This window comes from Grus americana, chromosome 6 (assembly GCF_028858705.1).
Source record: "Grus americana isolate bGruAme1 chromosome 6, bGruAme1.mat, whole genome shotgun sequence".
Lineage (NCBI taxonomy): Eukaryota > Metazoa > Chordata > Aves > Gruiformes > Gruidae > Grus > Grus americana.
This window is the reverse complement of record NC_072857.1, coordinates 35330620-35349489: the sequence shown is the minus strand read 5'-3', so window position 1 is coordinate 35349489 and position 18870 is coordinate 35330620. Positions and strand designations below refer to the sequence as shown.

Here is an 18870-nt window from a genome sequence, read left to right as displayed (position 1 = left end):
TGCCTGAATTATGGTGATCACATATGTTTTATAGCTGGCTTTCATGTGAGATTATGTAAAGAAAAGAGAGTTTCTTCTAAAAAACAGATTAACAAGAGACAATATAAACAGGTTCATAAAACAATCATCACAGAGAAGACTCTTCCAGCTACATGTAGGAAACGTGAAAGATCTAGTACAAGTAAACCAATATAAGCAGTGCTTTTCTTGGTAAGGCTTATTGCCTGTGTGGTACTTGCTTCCGGAGTCTGTGATGGAATTGAAGAAAAGGGATTCAGAGTAGGATTTGACTTCTATGCAGGCAGGACATTCACAGATAAGGCGGCAGAGGTGTGTTAAGGGTACGTTCCCAGTCTTCAAAAGAAAGATTTCCAATACATTTATGTTGTTCCATAAAATCTTAAATGTGATTCCTGAAGATGCTTTAACAGGTTATCTTGTACTGTGGTCATGAACCTGTAGTAGATGAAAATGCTATCTAACTGCAGTGTTTAAGTGCCACCCATTTAAGCTTCCATATGTTCCAGTACACTCCAGCCTCTGTTCTTCATTTTCTTTTTCAGCTTGCCTCTTAGGTGTGCTTTCTTTATGCTATGACCCCTTTTCTGTTCAAATAACCAAAACACCAAGAACCAGTGCTGGTTTCCCTGGCTTTTTTCTTTTCCCACAAGATACCCACTTTATTTAAAGATATTTTCTCAGAACTTTAAACTTGATGCAATTTTGGGGTCACAGTTACTACTCTGCTTTGTCCCCAGTGTTTCTCTTCTCTGCTACATGGAGCTTCTCTCTAACTTCCACAGATAGACAGCTAATGTGATTTTAACTTTGCTACCCCAGTGAAATATTCTCTGAAAATTTGTGAGGGCGTCCCATGAACACAGTAATTCAGCCATCTACAGGTATCATTTGTGTAAAATTAACAGTACATTTTACGTAGTAGATGGAGCCTAAGAAATAGTTTTTAGGAGTAAAGAAAAAATGACATTTTTAGCTACAAAACACAGACATCTTCTTGGCCACGTCTATCAAAATACTGCTATTAATTTATGTGAATATGGCATTTATTTTAGCACATTCTTGTAGATTATCCATGTGATTATGGATTACACTTTGCATACTGACTCAGCATATTTCCCCACTGAAGTTGCTTTATTAAGAAAATGTTAGGCTCATTCTCTTTTTACAAATGTAGTGGTTCTCAGTATAGGAACTCTACAGTTTAGGAAACAAAACAACAAAGGTAGTTTGCACTTCATGTTTCTGTCCTTTAATATACCTCAGTGCATATATTTGTTCTGTGGTGTCTATTCTCTCCCCCATAGAATGTACGTATAAATTATTTGCTACACACTAAAGAAGTTATAATACTAGAATTTAAAGAGCAGATGATCTTCTGTGGTAATGATAGTTTAAAAGATGATGTTCAAATTATGTTAAAAATTTGTGTTGCATGAAAAAAATTATCAAAAGTGGTATTAAATTTCCAGGCTATTAAAGCTAAAGCACTAGATCCACACATTCATGATTCTTTCTCCAGAATAACTATTTTCTGGTGCACTGCCTGGCCTCTGACAGCCAAGTGTTCCTGTGATTCAAGAATTAAAACAGGAGTGATTTATTCTAATTTATGGCACAGTAAGTCTCACAGTATTAAAAGTCCTGATTCTGAAGAGATGCAATGACCTTAAAATAGGCAATTTCATATTTCACATTAAACTGGAAAAGGGCTTTAATAAACTGAGAGTAATGGACAATAGTTATTTGTTCCTATTACTAAGGCTATTTGTGTTTGAATGAGAATTTTGTTCTTAACTGTGGCTGCTGCTGTTTTGTCCCACAGGGAATTCCTGTTTCTGTGTTTATAATGTCATTGCATGTTGCCATGGCAAAAGAGTGTGATATGATAATGGCTGAACTTGTACTGTTAGTCAAGGACAAAGGAGATAGAAATTAGTTTAGAGAAAAATAAACTTTATGCACAAAATTGAAAGTGTCTGTGGAATTGTATCTCTGCTTTTATAAAATATTGTTAATATGTTCCAGTACAAAAGAGTAACTTCAGTACTTTTCCATTTGTCTTTATTAATATATATACACTATATATATAAAAATACATCATAATATCTTCTACAACTTGTAGAGTTTATTTACATTGCACAGAGGAAGGCTCTAATGATTCTGTGTCTGGCTTCAGTCTGAAGAAGTTATTGCAAGCTGAATGCTCAGAATTGCACAATCCCACCTTGAAACGGCACATGGAAACTCCTGGCTGTTCTTGTACATGTTGTTATGAAAGGAAGAATCTGAAGCATGCGTTCAGATTCATGCCTAACAATGAAGTCATCTGGGAAATATCTCTTTGAAGGAACAGCCGCTTTCTGAATGACGTCATGGCCTATTTACTCATGTGGCTGAGAGGTGCACCCTAATTCAGCTGCCTCACGCCATTAAGGAAGTTCTGAGTTAATCAAAATGCTCCAAATTTTAGATAGCTTCATCTTATTGGTAAAGCAGAATGTTTTTGCTGGTTTTATAAACTAAGATTAGTTTTGTTATCAAATACTTGATAACATAGCTTGTTTCTTAATAAGGGTTTTTTGTCATCTCAGTTCAATTTTTATTGTTCTTGGGGAGGTTTTGTTTGATAGATTGAATGTTTGCAACAGGAAAAAAAAGTCAGCAGGACAGATGGAGCTTGAGAACACTGAGTTCAAGCTTGAACTTGCTATATTTTGTGAAAAAAGCTAGATAGCCTGCAGAATGCTAATAAAGAGCAGACCAGTACATGCTACAGTTAAAGTCACCGTGGCATTATGAAAACCAGTGGGTTGATACAGGGGGGCATAAGAGCCAGAAACTAGGACAACAGGGTTGAGTGTCTTGTGCAGGGTGTTACAGTGGTAACTCTTAACAGAAGTTGTTGTGAGAATACCAGCACTTGGGATCTTGATCTTGCTGCTCCTTTAATCGTAGCATTATACTAGACTGGTTTTTTGGGTTGGTTTTTTTTTGGGAGGGGGGTGGGGCGGGGTGGGTGGTGGTCTGTCCTTGAGCTTTATGTGAACGCTGAAGAAAATGCACTGTAACCTCATTTTGGGTAGACTCCTGTGTTTATACAAGTAGTAACAATGAAAACACTTTTTCATGCTGCAGTGTGCCAGTGTTGCTAGCTAGCATCTGCAGAGATTAAGTGGGAATTAAAGCAAAGGCGGTCTCTGTGTTCTAAAGTTTCTAACAGTACATTTGACATCTTTGCAAAAGAGTCTGTAGATGTCGAGCTGTTTGTACTACTTCAGTACATTTGAGTGGAATGTAGGAATTGTTGCAGTTGTGTCTTATGGTTAATATAAATTAAACCACCCTATTGGCATCTGGTTTATGAAAAAAATGAAACAAAATGTCAACTTTCTTGCATTAAGATATTTGAAAATATCTAGGACTTGGTGAAAAATAGTATTTCAGTACATTTGCAGGCTTAGTCTGACTTTACTATTTCCATAAAGAAATGATGCTTGAGTTGAATCCAGTTCCTGTGGTGCAGAACTAAGTCTACTGTCTAATTATGGACTTGTAAAGCTGAAAAATCTGCCTACTCTGTTGTTATGCACTTCTAAAGCTGAAAATTTGATGTTTAAAATAGTGAATATGAATTATTTTTAGGTAGATTCTCTTAAGGTAAAGTAAATATTTTTTACTGGGAACGATCCAGTCAGGAATACAAATTTTCTGGATTGAGGCATTCAGGCAGTATGATGTGTTGTCAGTAAGTGAGTGTCAGAGGTGCTTCATGTTTGGTATATACCTTTCTCAAGGAAGTGCCAAGTTTGATAATTAGTTCTGTTTTCCCTGTCTGGATACAAAATGGTTCTTCTGAATGTACAGGTACCCTTCCCTGTGCACCCACATTATAATTTATAAAAAAGTATAATTATTTGAATAATCACCTTCTCTGAATGTTGGTTCCATAATGATAACTCTTACAGAAATAAAGATGTACTACATTTTAAGATTCAACAGTGAATTTAGACTTGCCAGTTCTTAGGTCTTGGAGGTGAAAGACTAAAAATCTAAACTAATATGGGAGTAACAATAGAGGATTTTAGGAGCTGGCAAGGATGTTATTCAGCATCCAGCAGAGTTGCATGGCTCGGTCATTTTCTAGGCAAGTCAGAAACAACTCAGAAAGGCCATGAATATGGTCAGGCTAGATCACCTTAGTCAGCAGTATGCTCATTAGATGACTTATCTCTTGTTAGTTATCCTAAAACTTCCAGGCAGTAACAATGATACAATGCAGGAAGCTCTGCAGAGTTGATGAGTAGCAGTGGAGAAACAGAAGGTAGTAATTTGATGCCATTGTTTGATGTGAGGTGAATTTCTGTGTTAAGCATTAATAGTTTCTGTATTGAAGCAAAGGAGCTATAATAACTTGAAGGTGGTGCCTTTGGTTTACCTACAGAGATCTCCTGTTGCAGTAAAAGAAGCTGACGGATGCTTCCAAAAATAAAAAAAAAAAATAAAAAAAAACCTATTCCCACCTGTAAAAGCCAGAACTGGAAACACTGAGTATGTCCACATTGAAACCCAGAGGATAAAGTATGGAAGCATGTTGTTCTTTAATTTACTTTCATTTTGTCCAATCTCGGAGCAAAGGATTCTGGCAAGTGAAGGCTAATGAACATTGCAGCACATGTGAAGGAAGCATGCTCTCAAAAGAATGCATGCGTCCCAGTCACAGCCGGGGAGTGTATGATAAGAAATTATTTTTCTCCAGTGGTAAATTTGCTGTTACTACCATCTTCCCTTGCCCTTGTTTCTTTCATGCCAAATATTCTCTGATTTGTTTATTTACCAGCTATGGCAAGTGCACCTGGGCTTAAAAGAAAAACGGGCCTTCAGAATTACATACTACTATTGTTAGCATCACTGTCATTCGTGCACTGTCAAAATCTTCTTTTTTAAGCCCTTTTGCCATACATCAAAAATTTTTAAAGAATTTTCTAAAAATTACTTGAGCTTGGTTGTTTATTTTGCTCCAAGCTGGAGTTATCCCTAAGGGATGTTCCTATGACCCTGCCGCTGCTGCCTCTGTGCCTCCACTGGGTGGGAATGTAGAGTTCACTTAGACCAGCAGTGAACTGTTAGCTCTAGCTAACAAGTCTGCAGCACAGAGCCAAAGAACCACTTCTGCCTCATCCAGTTGTTTGAGGTAGAAGTAAGTCTGCATGTAGCTGTGTGTATTCTCAGCCTGCGGCTAAAATCTGTGTAGCTGCAAGGTGGCAGATAATGGTGTATGCAGTGGGAGAACAGTGTACACCCCCACCACACCAGCTCCATTATAATCTTCAGATTCAGGCTGACAGCTCTTCAGGGCATGATACAGTTTGAAATGCACTTCTGAAGTGCTGCGTAGATGGATGGACTGAAGAAATACTGAATGTTTTTTCTCGTACAACTGGTATTTTCCATGGTGACAGTCTTGACAAGATAAGCTTTTTAGCCTTTCTGCTTTCTTTCTGTATTTCAGCCTGCTCTTGCTTCTGGACGTGCTAGCTGTATTTCTTAATGTTATTTTACCTTTAGGATTAGATGCTTTAATGCAGAGAACAGCTTTGATAGCTGTGTTGCAATCTGATTTGGTTTCAAATATATCCTTGTTGACAGCCCCCTTAGCATATGACCACACTGATCTCTCTGGAGAATGTCTAAATTTTGATCATTTACAGGGTGTGTCCTAAATTCTCCTGAAGTTCTGCTTACAAACAAACTGGTTATGTTGATATAAATGTATACTCCTATCGTATTTTCCTGCACCCTTTAGTTTTTCTGATCTGGCTGTGAATTAAAATGCAGTGGTACCTGAGGAATCATAGAATGGTTTGGGTCGGAAGAGACCTTAAAGATCGTCTAGTTCCAACCCCCCTGCCATGCGCAGGGACACCCTCCACTAGACCAGGTTGCCCAAAGCCCCATCCAACCTGGCCTTGAACACTTCCAGGGATGGGGCCTCCACAGCTTCTCTGGGCAACCTGTGCCAGTGCCTCACCACCCTCATCGGGAAGAATTTCTTCCTAATATCTAATCTAAATCTCCCCTCCTTCAGCTTAAGGCCATTACCCCCTGTCCTATCACTACATGCCCTTGTAAAATACGCCCTGGTGTAATTATTCTCATTCTTTTGCCTTTAAAATTACACCAAGCTAGATTCAGCTTACTTGGACCACACTTCAGGTTTCTTCCCAGTGAGCAGCTATATAATTTTTCTCAGCAAACTAAACATGGGTTAAAAGACAGGTGTAGGTAAGATTAGGACTGCCACATGTCCTCAGTTTCTCAGGCATCTTTACCAGAATATTTCTAGATACTCCTGCTTCCAGACATTCAGCTTTCTGACAAGAACCACATCCAGAGCCTGGTGAGGTGTATAGCTGCAAAGAAATGTCTGTATTGTTGACATCCATCAACTGTTCAAAGATATGTTAAGCTTTAGTTATTAAATTATGTTCTTTATTATTTAGTCATAACACCAAATTTAAAGACTGAGGTGATTGCTTACACATTTGATAGTGAAGAGTTCTTAGTTACTGCACTTCTAGAGAACAGAAGAAAGTACAAATTAAACCAGTGTGGCTTGTTGAGAAGTTGCTTAAAATTAAGCACAATATGTTTTTTGTATCACTGCATCTGGAAGATTGTTAACCATTACAGAATTATTTATGGCCCTTTCCTCTAATGCTTTCCCCCCTCTCCCCCCAACATTTCAATAGCTTATCAAATAGATTTTTCTTTCTTTATATCTTAATTACTGTAAATATTTTCACCTCTGTGTTTTCTCATATCCTTTTGGCTTAGTTCTACTGATGGATGAAATACCCAGTAATATTTGATTTCCATTAGAAGATCCTTCTTTTTTTCTTTATTTTTAATCATACATTCCTTCCTTTTTTGCAAATAGTACTCAAACACTTCCTCAGAAAAATGCGTAGAATTTTTTTCCTGTGTAAAGTCACCATTTGTGCGGAACAGGACATGTCAGACAAGCGGGGAATATTTAGGGAATGTGCTGATGTCTGTAGCACTTTTCTCTTTCATACTCTCATGTGGTGAGTTTGATTTGTGCTTTCATTTGAGCAGCAATCATGCCTGGGAGACACAGTTGTTTTTAAGGTGTTGATACAGAAGTGCTCCCCAAAAGAGAAAAATCCACACACTGATGTACTCTGGCAAAAACATATATGGATAGAGAACTAAGGAAGCTGTTAGAGGTGGGGAACTGGACCGTAGGGTGGGGAAAGAGAAGGAACCCAAAATAGAAAGAGGTGCGTATTTTATAGTCCATGTTGTACTTCTGTTTAATTGACAAGGAAGACTCACGTATGCAAGGCTGAGCAAAAACTGTTCATGTCTCAGGAAGTGATTAGAAGCTTAGACATTTGTTCATCTGTTTTCTGCATAGCTTCAAAACTGGTCCCACTTCTCTTTCATTCTCATTTTATGTTGTATACTGTCATTCTGTGTTATCAGAATGTGGATACATCTGTCTTCCTTTCATCAGTAAATCAACATCCCTTCAACTTCTGCTGTAGAAGGAGCTAATTTGTCAAAGTTTGGCAGCAGGTATCCAGTAATTTTGCATTGCTTTTTTACTTTTCTTTATTGTATGAGTTTGGTAAGTACTTTTTTCATATAGTTGCATTTACATCTGCATAAAAGAGAACTTGTAATGTTCAGGGATTTCAGAGTAATAAAGAAATGTGTGCAAAAGACTGAGGTTTTTTAAAGATTGAAATTTAAAGATGACAAAAGAAAACAGATGTTGTTTTATTATTAAAATGTCCTACACTGCTCTCTACTGGAAGAGTGGAAGTCTACATTAAATATTCAAAAGTGCACCTCAAACTATTTCTTATTCATGTTTTTTAGGTTTAATGATTTTTTTTGACCCTGGTAAAACTAACTTTTCTGAAGAATGGATAGGGGTTTTTTGTATTCCCCCTAAGTTTTGAAGAAAAACACCTGGATATACTTTCATGTAAAAGAAATAGAATGTTGAGAGTCAGAATGTAAGCTGTCGGGGGAAGAATTACTGGAGTGTCTTGTTAATGGCAAGGAAAAAAAGTGAACTGTTAACCTTAACAATTCACCTGACCTTACTAATAGCTAGTGGGCATGTGGTAACAGCAATAGACTTGTCAGAACTGTACAGGATTCTGAATGCCTGAAGTTGCCCTATATTTGAAATAACTTTTAATTGAGCCATCAAAATAAAAAAGACTCACCTTTTATTTTAATAGTTTCTCCAGCCAAACTATAAAACATAGCCAACGATAAAAACATTTTAAATAGTTTCACTGTGGAATTGGACTAAAACAGGTCTTGCTCAAGTTAAATGCATAGGAAAAAAATTCATTTCAACTACATTCTGAAGGAAGAGATATTCCCCACAAAGGGTCTGTTTACTAGTTTGTTGTGTAAGAGAGCCCTCCTGGCCATTACAGGGCTGAATTATTCTCCCAGTTGCTGTCAATGATAAAACTGTTGATTTTAGTATGATGAAAAAGTTAATTCTCCGCAGCTGCAGTATCTTGCAAATCTTTGCATGTGGAGTGAGCACATCTGGTTGTCTGCTAATATTAGTTGTAAACAGTTTGATCTGAGGTGTTTGTCTTGTATATGGCTGGTCAACAGCTCACTTTTTAATGGCAACCATGAATGAGGGAACAAGCTTTCATGTACTTTAAAGGAATAGTTAAACTGTTTTGACTGATAAGATCTGTTGATCTCATAAAAGCTATTTCTGATTGTAGACTGCTGCAAGTGAGATCAGAATAAGTAATATATTAGAAAAATAACCTTTAATCAGTTTTGTAGGGAATGTGTTTGGAAGAATGGCAGACCGCAATGAAAAACATGTAGTAATTTATATGGGAAAAACATTGCCTTAGCTTGCTTTATTTTATATAAAATATTGAATGTTATCCTCTCGAACTTCTTAAAGTATCCAACTGAAACTCAGTATGATTATGGTGAACTTCTCATTAGCACTAAACTTAGCAATACATAAATATTTAAAAAGATGAGTCTAGTTCTATGCCTAACTTACCATTTTTTTTAAATTGGCTTATTATGCATGAAGTACACCAACTTCAAGAATAACCCTTTTACTAGTTGCAACCACTAAATACATGTAACAATCATATGCAAACATTTTTCCTCTATATTATGTATTTGATGTTAATGCACACTTAAGAATTTAATGCATTTATTACTTTGCTTATGGGAATAGTGCTGAATCATCTGAAGGGGAACTGCTACATTATTTTCTGTTTCTCTCTTCTGCAACTTAGTGTAGGAGTTGTATTAGCATGACTCTCAGGAACAGTTACGTTTCATGTTGTTGTCCTTCCTCATCAGCCAGGTCTGCAAAAGGGCAATAGCCGTGGGAGGGAGACTGAAGTGAGCAAACCAATTGCTGACTTTTAAAGTTCCCATCTAGAATTCTGCATCAGTATTGCTTTCTAAAGAACCCTGATCTTGAAAAGGGAAGTTTCATATTTAGCAATTTTGCTTTGAAATTTTTGTTGCAGAAACTCTCACTAATAAAATATTATACTGTTCATGCCGCAGCTGTACTGAATTCCTGATATAACAAATATTTGTTCTCTGTGTGAGATTTGGTGAGAAAAATCTGCTGAAAAGACCATAATGAAATGGCCATCTCCCCGTTTCATGAGGATGGTGAATTAGTTATTTACTTTAGAAATCCCAGAGGTGGCAGCACATCCATCATGTTAGGTATTATATGAATACAGAGGCCTTCGTCACATCGCACTTGTCATCTGAAGTCTCAGCTTTCCAAATGTATATGTGTTTGCTTAGCTCAACTATTACAAGTAATGCCGCAGTAATTGATACCTAATTTTAAACAAAATACAATGGTAGGGCAGATCACACAGAAAATGTTCAGAGCAGATGGACAAACAAGCAATAAAAAGCCTCCAGTTAATGTTAGCTGTATGTCAAACCTAGATTGCATAGTCATTCTTGTGTCTTGATTTGAAATTCAATTAATATGTTGTCCCAAAATAGATCAGTCTAATTCAAATATTCAGAATATTTGCCTTTAATTGCTGTTTTTCTCTTTATTAATTTCTTACCAAAAATAAATAAATAAATCAATGAGACAGTTCACGAAGGTCAGGCACAAAATGTGTAAGCAGTTATAACTAAAATTTGAGCTTACCCAAAAAAAATAGAACTGCAGTTAACAGAGATACAAACAGATATCAGATACGAACAATGCAACTCATGGCATCATCTCATAATCTCTGATATTAACGCTTAAGCTACAAATCTTCTTTGTGTTTCTGGATTAAATACATCTTACTGTATTTCCCTAAACTGAACAGTTTACTTGGCATAAGCTCTAATTCCACATTCAGTTCAAAACTGCTGAGAGCAATAAAAATTTCAGTAGTGATGCTTAATGTCAAAACTGATACTCATCTGGAAGACAGCACATTGTGAATGATTCGTGGAATTCTGGTTGGTTAAGTTATCTTCCATAAATATTGATATAATGCTCATGACGTTTCTTTATACTTGAGGTCTTGGTTGTTTGTTTCTTTTGTAACTTGTTAGGCAAACCCAATTATTATGTGTTTCTTTAGGTTTTGTCAGTCATTTAAACCTGTGCTTTCAGCAGCTTATCTTTCTATTTAGATGTCTATGTCTCCCTCTTCTCCATGATCAGAAATGGTCATTTCTGAATTTGGGAATGTTACTATGGGCTTAAAAATTCAGTGACATTTACCAGATTCCCCAGCTGTGGCAGAAGCTTAACTTGATTCTTACACTTTCGAAGGCAGTAATGTGAATTAGCATGAGGTACAAGTCCCTGGGAAAACAGGATTTATGGAAGTTATTGTTCATGGAGAGATTGGTCTGCCGCTGGGATTTACTGAATACAGCAAAGATACCTTCATCTTTCTTGGACTTTGAATCAGAGCGACATAGCTGAGAGGAGAGGGGAGGGGAAATGACTCTATTGCTATTGAGATATCTTTTGCTATCTGGTGGAAGTAAGTAAATAAGAAACATAGGGCAGCCCTGTGCCCTTTTGGAGAAGTACCCACAGGCAAGGCAACGTACCTCGGCGCGTCTAGAAGTGTACTCAACACAGTTCCACCCAAGGCCTGGCCCCAAATCTGTATCAAGAAGTACCAGGCTGCTTACATTGATAATGCCTCTGGAGCTGCCTGTTTCAAATGTACGCAAATATTAAGAAGCCTGCGTGGACGAAATAAGCTCAGCTGCCTTCCACTTCACCGTGTGCTCTGTGTTTGTTGAGCTGTGTCCACACTTGCAGCTGTTATTTCCTGTGTTTATGCAGGATTCCTGAACTATATATAATGCATCCTGGCCTGCTCACAAACTTTGCAGCAGTTATACTTCTACCTCTTACATTGTGGGAAGTGTGTGGTGTATAAATATCAGATATCTGGTATTACTGACATTCCTCTTAAATTCTCATCTGACCTTACCTACTTTTTTCTTGTTCATTTAAGCGCATGGTTGCCGTTTTGGGTTTTTTTTCCTTTTTGCTCACATATATTCACTTACCTTTCTGTCTGGCACATATAGTATCCATAACGTCCAAAAATCATTCTTCTTTCTCTGTATGCATTTTCTGCAATTGTCACATTTCCAGGGAAGAACACACCCTCTATTTAAAGTCATCAAAGATGTTGCATGAAAGACATCAATTCTAGCAATAGAAGTTTCTGCTTTGTTATTACAAAACCTTGGTCTCCTAGCTGGAGAATTGTAATAGTAGAGAATATTGACAGCAGATGTGCCTGGTGTTTTGATTTACCTACTGTTGTATTCAAGATGGCACATCATATTTCAGAGTCAGTAGTAAATTTCTAATGAGACTTAATTATTGGTAGAGCTGCAAAGTTTCTTGCAGGAGTACAGCTTGAGCACATGAAAACGTGTTTACTCTAGTTTTTGTAAAATTAAAAACTTCAGAGTTACTATGGGGAAAGCATCTGTGGTTTGGCAAATATAAGTTCCTTTTGAAATTGTTAAGACTTGAAAATTATACATATCTCTGTGCATCATGTTACACAGAAAATTGTGTACTTTAGAGAAAAAAGGGAGTTTGTTCTTTCTTACTAGCATTATTTTTGGTATATACAGGTACATGGTGTGACTTAAACCAGCTGTACCTCAATGTGAAAATCAAGCAATTAAAAATTGATTAAATTACTATATAGATGTGGTTTGGGCAAGATTATTATACCTTTCATAACAGTATAGTAGAAGGCAAGCAAAACTGTACAGAAGAACGTAAAGGTTTTCATTAAAACCTTACTTGGTAAAAATATGATCACTAGTAGAAATCCTTTGAATATGAGCCTTGTTTTTCTGTAAGTTGGAGACTAGTTCCTTTAAATCTCTGAAATTACTGTACCAAGCAGCTCTGAGTGCATAATCAGGTCTTTGTAATTTATCTTGCATCACTGCATCAAAGTTTTAATAGCATAGTCCAAACCATTGACTCATGTTGATTCATGGGAAGTATCTTATATCAGGCTGGGGTTTTTTTGCATTGTTTTCATTATTTTCCAAAAGAGATGATATTACCAACATGACAATTCCCCAGTGGAAAAAGGTACTTTTAATTTACAGACTTGTATAGGATCAAGATAAATAAAATGTTGTTTTTTTTTTTTTTTAAAAGCTGCTTGTGATAACTTATATTTCTGTAATTAGAATTTAATTTTTGTTGTTCTCTTGATTAGAAATAGCTGTATGAAGATTTGTTATTTATCAACTATTGAAAGGGTTGTTTTTCCAAAATATTATTTGGAAATAATTGGAAAATAAGATTACTTGAGTTAATTAGGCCTTTCAATGCATAACTCATTTCTCACAAATTACAATCTTTCTAGTTTCTTGGCAGTACGGAAGTGGAGCAGCCCAAAGGCACAGAAGTTGTAAGAGATGCTGTTAGAAAATTAAAGGTAAGAAAGAATTTTTAATGAAATATAAATGGAATGTGTTATTAACCTTTTCTCACAGATAAGATGCTTTGTGTTTCCATGTAAATTCATTGGTTCTAGAAGCAGTTGCTTTTACTAATTTCTTCACTGTTGTGTAGGGCCTTCCCTATTATGTCCGTAGTATCAGATGTTCTGCTGTACAAATATTTAGTTGTCTCCTAGATTATACCATTATTTATAGTATAAAGTTTATGTACCTTAATGTGTAATGCTTGTTCTTTGGAAACTTTAGGGCTTCATTAATACAAACTTAGGTAGCAACAATTTGTTTTAGCTGCCATCCTCACTTTATGGCTATTGAATACCTCTAATTATGGCACTTCAAACATGTTGCCAGAGAATTTAAGAAAATGAACTCTTCCTTGACTGAAAAACTAGTAACTTCAGTCCTGCCTGTCCTGCATTTCTCTGGGCTGTGCGTTGCTTCCTGCAAGTTGCCTCTTATTGCAAAGCATAGAGTACCCACCCTCATAAGGTAAGCTGTTGGTGCTGGAGGAGTAAGTGTCAAACCACACCGTAATCGGGCTGTGATAGCTCTGTGGATACTGGCTCTCCCTGACCGCTCATCGAAAGCTAATGTATCTGATCCACATAAACTGACAGTTAGACTGGAGGTGGAGGTTTGTGACACTGGCATGAATGTCGTTCCCCCTTCAGCTGATATATCTGGAAATAGAGCTGTAGCGAGAGAACAGAGTTTACAAACTAAGCCTGCTTATGACAAGGGATGTTACTGTCTTGTCCTCCAGGTCTTCATGTTTCTTTGGAAAAGGACTGTGCACACAAACCCCATCTATGTGCTGGTGCAGCCAGCCACATAGGTGGCTGAAAAAATCAGACCTTGTTGTGTTTTAACCTGGCTGGCAGGTAAAACAACCACCCAGCCCTTCACATACTAGAGCTATTGGATCATTTATTTAGATGTAAAAATTGTTCTGCATACTATTGTAGTTTTTCATAGAGTTTTCATTATTCATTTAAACAGAATGGACAGAAGGACAGAAAATTTTGGTAATCAATCTTTAAAAATTTGATTCTGTGTTATAGCTATAATACAAAAGGAAGAAAGGCATGAAACTATGTAGCTCAGCTTTTAAGACTGAGGTTTCTCTTGAAAAAGCCATCTTTACAAGTTTGATTAGCAATTGTGTTAAGGTAATGAAACAGAAGTTCTCTGCCATTATTTTTGCTCTACCAAAATAGTACAACTGCCTTTAAAGATTCACTTAGTCAATTCCTAGAATGTTTTATGCTAAAAAGATTTACTCTGCTGTGGTTCATCAGAGACATTATTGCCTAGTTGTTTTCAAGTGGTTTAGGCTAATGTAAGTGTGACTGTTTTTTACCACTGCAGCATGCTGCCAGTGGAAACAAAATGTATGGTTTTGTGTGCACCTTGTACAGTTTACGGCTAATACTGGAATGAAGCCTGTTTTGTATTGTATTTTTGTTTTGTATTTATAAAATTCCATTACCCTGAACAAAGTTAATTCTGTGCAGAAATCTGTCAAGATAATATCCTGCTATGGAGAAGTTTTCATAGAAACATAGAATCGCTGCTAAATATCTCTGTCTCACTGGAAATCCAGGCTAACCTGGGCTATCATTGATCCCTGGAGGCTTTTGGTGGGTTGGATTGTATCATTTGGTACCTTGAAATAGTTTGCTCTGAAAGAAGGTCCGTAAAGGGTTTCAAATAACTGTTCTCTGAAGTGTAGGAAGAGCCAGAACTATTTTCCTTTTTTGCAAAAAAAAAAACCATTTGTCAGCCTAGCACTAAAATTTAAAAGTAGAAATTTTTTTTTCATATATATATATACACACACACACACTTGTGGTGTCATTGGAGTATGTAGATATCTGTTCTAACTTTTTTACATATGTTCCCTAAATAAACCACCTTGGAGATATGTATCCAAATTATTACTGCCAGAATTACACTATTTTGTTCAAGCTTGGAAGTTTGGAGCTTTGATGTCAAGTTTTACGTGGGATCTTACATAATCACAAGTTTATTAGAAAACTCACAAAGTAATTAAAGACAACTTTTGGAATGACTTGAAAAATTTTGGAACAGAATTCAAACAGCAATAAAGAGATTTTATGTTTTAAACAATCCTCAATTAATTGAATACTCATTTCAACATTGATTTATGTTGTGCATCTGAATTCTTTGAAGAGAATCCATAGAGGTACTGGATTTTATTATTAACCACACATCTCTAGCTTGTTTTTAGAAAATGTTAATTAAAAATTTTAAACCAGTGAAAACAGCTTGGAAATTAATGTCCTACATTGAAAGAAAAAATATATAGTGTTTTTTAGAGTAGGAGAGTTAAAAGATGTGTAGCTTGTGATGCTATATTTATATTTTTATTATATGGATTTGGTTTTAATCACAATGTTGTTAATCATAATTTTTTTAATGAAAATTAATAGCTACCAGAAAAACAGCTGACTCTTTCTTAATATTTGGAGCTATTTTTGCAACTGGCATGGATCGCACTAATAACCTTTTGAAGTCATGTGCTTACAGTGATACCTAGACCATGAAATGCTGTCACTGTAAACTATTTTTCTTAAGCCATCATTTCGTCAAATTGTTTCAGAATAGACATTTGATATACAACTCTTCCTGTCTTTAAATCAAAAGCTCTTAACTCATATGACACAAAGACTTTTCGCTTGCCAAACGTGGATTTGTGCAAGACTATAGCATGCCACTCCATGAACGAACTTTTACCAGCAGGTGGAGCTGATGTTCTACAGTAAAATACAATAATGTGGAGGAAAATTTTGATGCTTCATTGTACTGGTTTTATCCCAAATACTACTACATTTTCTAAACACTTGACAATTTTGCTGGGTCAGTTGCAATTTGAATATACAGGTTTATTCAAGCATCTATAGTTAATATTTCTAGAGAGCTGTCCAGTGGTTTTATCTAGTGGGGATTTCCCCTTGTGTTTTCAAATTTCTTGGAGCTGTACTACAGGAGAAAGAAAGTTGGATGCTAATGTTTTAAAATGTGTATTTTTGTTTCTAAGATAAGGTGAGCTGTTATCATAATTTATTACAAACCATTTTTTCCTTCCAGTTTTCTAGTCAAACTTATTTCTAGAATGAAATAAAAACTAAGGAAAATGTTACCAAGATGTTGTATCAGAACATACTTACATTATTCAAATGTGTAAATGCTGTCAAATCACACTTTATTTTATAAAGTGCATAGATTACTTTCCTTGATTAATGCAGGATATAATTTCTAAATCAGACGGTAGAAATTACTTTGGTCCTTCTAAAAAAGTACTTGAGGGGGCTGCCAGAGGTGAGAACAGGCAGAAGGACGAACATAACAGATGGAAAGGGCAGCATAACCAGACCACTAGTAAGAAAATGGCAGGGAGGGGTGTTAGGGAAAAACCAGATGTAAGCACCTGGGTTGTGGGCTGTTCCTTTTACAGTCTTCCAAGAGAAGTTTTTGTGAGGACCAAACTTAAGGCTGTTCCCTTACCCAACTTCCAGCTCACTCTCCTTTTCTCCTCCTCTTTCCTTCTGTAAGTGGAGATGAACAGAAATAATGTGAATAGAAGTAATCACTCTGAAGCCCCTTGAAATATTCTTCATCAACATCTTGACCCATAAGGATACACAAAGTGAAGTGTGCTTTTCACACACTTCCCACACATGCTGTGGTGCTGTCCTGCTGCTGCCCTTAATGGACCATCAGTGGATGTTGTTCTGAGCTCCCTTTCACGGTAAAGCTGGTTTTTATTTGTTGTTGGAAGGTCAGAGGAGGGTGGAGAACAGCAAATCTTTAATACTGGGGTAAAGAGGTTTCCAGTCAAGCCTTAGAGCCGTGACTGTTCTCTTTGAAGTACTGGAGAAAGCAGAATGTGTGGTTCGGGACCAGCCAGGGACAGCCTGAAGACCAAAGCAGATCAGAGAAGAGTTGAAGACGAGAATACCTGTTTATCCTCTCAAACAAAACCCACCACAAACAAACAAAACTAACAACACACCACCAAAAAAACCCCAAGAACCCCCCAAACCCTCATACCACCAAACAAAACAACAAAAAAAAACCCCAACTGAAAACAACAGCAACAAAAAAGCCCCAACACCCTCCAGAAACAACAAAACAAAGAAACAAAAACCTTCAGGGGGTGAAAAAATAGTAAAAAGACTGTACTGCATTGTCTTCTACACTGTGATGAATAGATCAATGGCCTTCCTCTCAGTCCAGTGTGTGTTTGGAAAATAAAATGCAACATATTCCATAGAAATGGATTTCTAAGCAGCTTTTTACCTACCCAGTTGATTATGGAGAGATTCAAGTTCACATACCTGTGGCCTTTTCATCCTTTTCCTCTTCTTGACAGCTATTTTTCAGAGGTTATGATTTCATTATACCCACCTAAAAAGAGCATGAGAGTTTGGACCACAATATGACCAAAAAGATGATATGTAGTCACTGCAAAAGAAATAGGGCTTTTTTGTTTTGTTTCCAGGCATCTTTCCTTGTAATTAATGTTTTTTATGAAAAAAATAGAGGAGAAGCGTCTTCTCAAAGCTATGTATAAAGCTGTCTCTCAGCTTAGACAACTGCATTGCCCTCAAACAGATGTCTTTTAAGGTGTCCACATGAATTGCAATGTCTGATGTCTTACTGGAAGCCTGAGTAAAATGGAAGAGTTGAACCTTTGTTCCCTGGGCTGAAGATTAGCACCCACGTCACAGAAACATCTGCCTTCATTTCGAATTTTTTTTAATAAACTCTTTAATTTTGCAATGAGCTGTAAATATTAAATAAAACCACATAGTTTTGATTTGCGTAGCTTAAATTGATTTGGATAGAATTTGTTTTAACCATTATTTCCTTAACTAAAGATACCAAGTATTTTTAAAACATGATTTTTTTCCTTCATGGTATTTTTGCTGATTGATTCTGTGATTGTGGTTTGGTAAGTCTTGATGCATAAGCATTTCAAATGTAATTTTAATAAGAATCTCAAAGTTTGCAATTTTCCCTGCTACTGTAATAAAATACAAGATATATAGAAGTTTTTTATCTTTATTTTTAAAGTTAAACCATAGAAAATATATTTATTTGTATCTGTTGATTTCCCTAAAAGATTCAAGGAAAATATGATGTTAATTCCAAAGCAGTTAAATAAAAGCTAGCCCATCCCACTGAGCTGCTCATATTATTATTGGGCCAAATCTGGGTGTCTTGCCTAGAACAATATATGCATAAACTAACAGCTTAAGAATTTGGCCCATCATATCTCTTCCCAAGCCATGCTGTGAATCATTTTAATTTTATATCATTGTCCATTTTGATGTCAATGGGAGGCTACAGATTTTTACTTAAATAATCTTATTACTGTGTGAGCTACAAATATTACTTTGTTTCAGATTAGTTCTGAAAGAAGAAAATAATGTTTGTAAATCTCCTCTGTCCAGAGGTCTCTCAGGGTCCTCTGTAGGTGGAAGGAATGAGTAGAAAAAATAGAATTAAAAAAAGCAGACTGTCTGATACCTGACTAAGTGTTAGGATCTGCTGTTCAAACCCTGTGCAAGTTTGGGATGTGGCTGAACTTGGCTTTCTAGAGAAGGTCAGATACAAAAGAAATTACTGATCAGTATTTCTTTGTATGTTACCTGTTATTACAGAGAACAGGCATTGGGCAGGAAAAGCATTAAGAAAGTAACTGTACCAGATTTTCTCAATCTATCTACGTGTACTTTTTCAGTCACAGTTTGTCAGTAATCCTTTGATTAAAAAGCTTGTTTG

General features: G+C 36.3%; 1 protein-coding gene across 9 annotated transcripts in view; it reads left to right on the top strand.

The window, feature by feature from the left end:
- The window catches only part of GULP1 (GULP PTB domain containing engulfment adaptor 1), a 159251-nt gene that overhangs the window by 102026 nt on the left and 38355 nt on the right, over window positions 1-18870 (top strand). For all 9 annotated transcript variants that reach the window (XM_054830298.1, XM_054830290.1, XM_054830297.1 and 6 more), the window contains one exon: window positions 12963-13034. In XM_054830298.1, the coding sequence (XP_054686273.1) occupies window positions 12963-13034 (72 nt within the window). The remainder of the gene's footprint in view (window positions 1-12962; window positions 13035-18870) is intronic.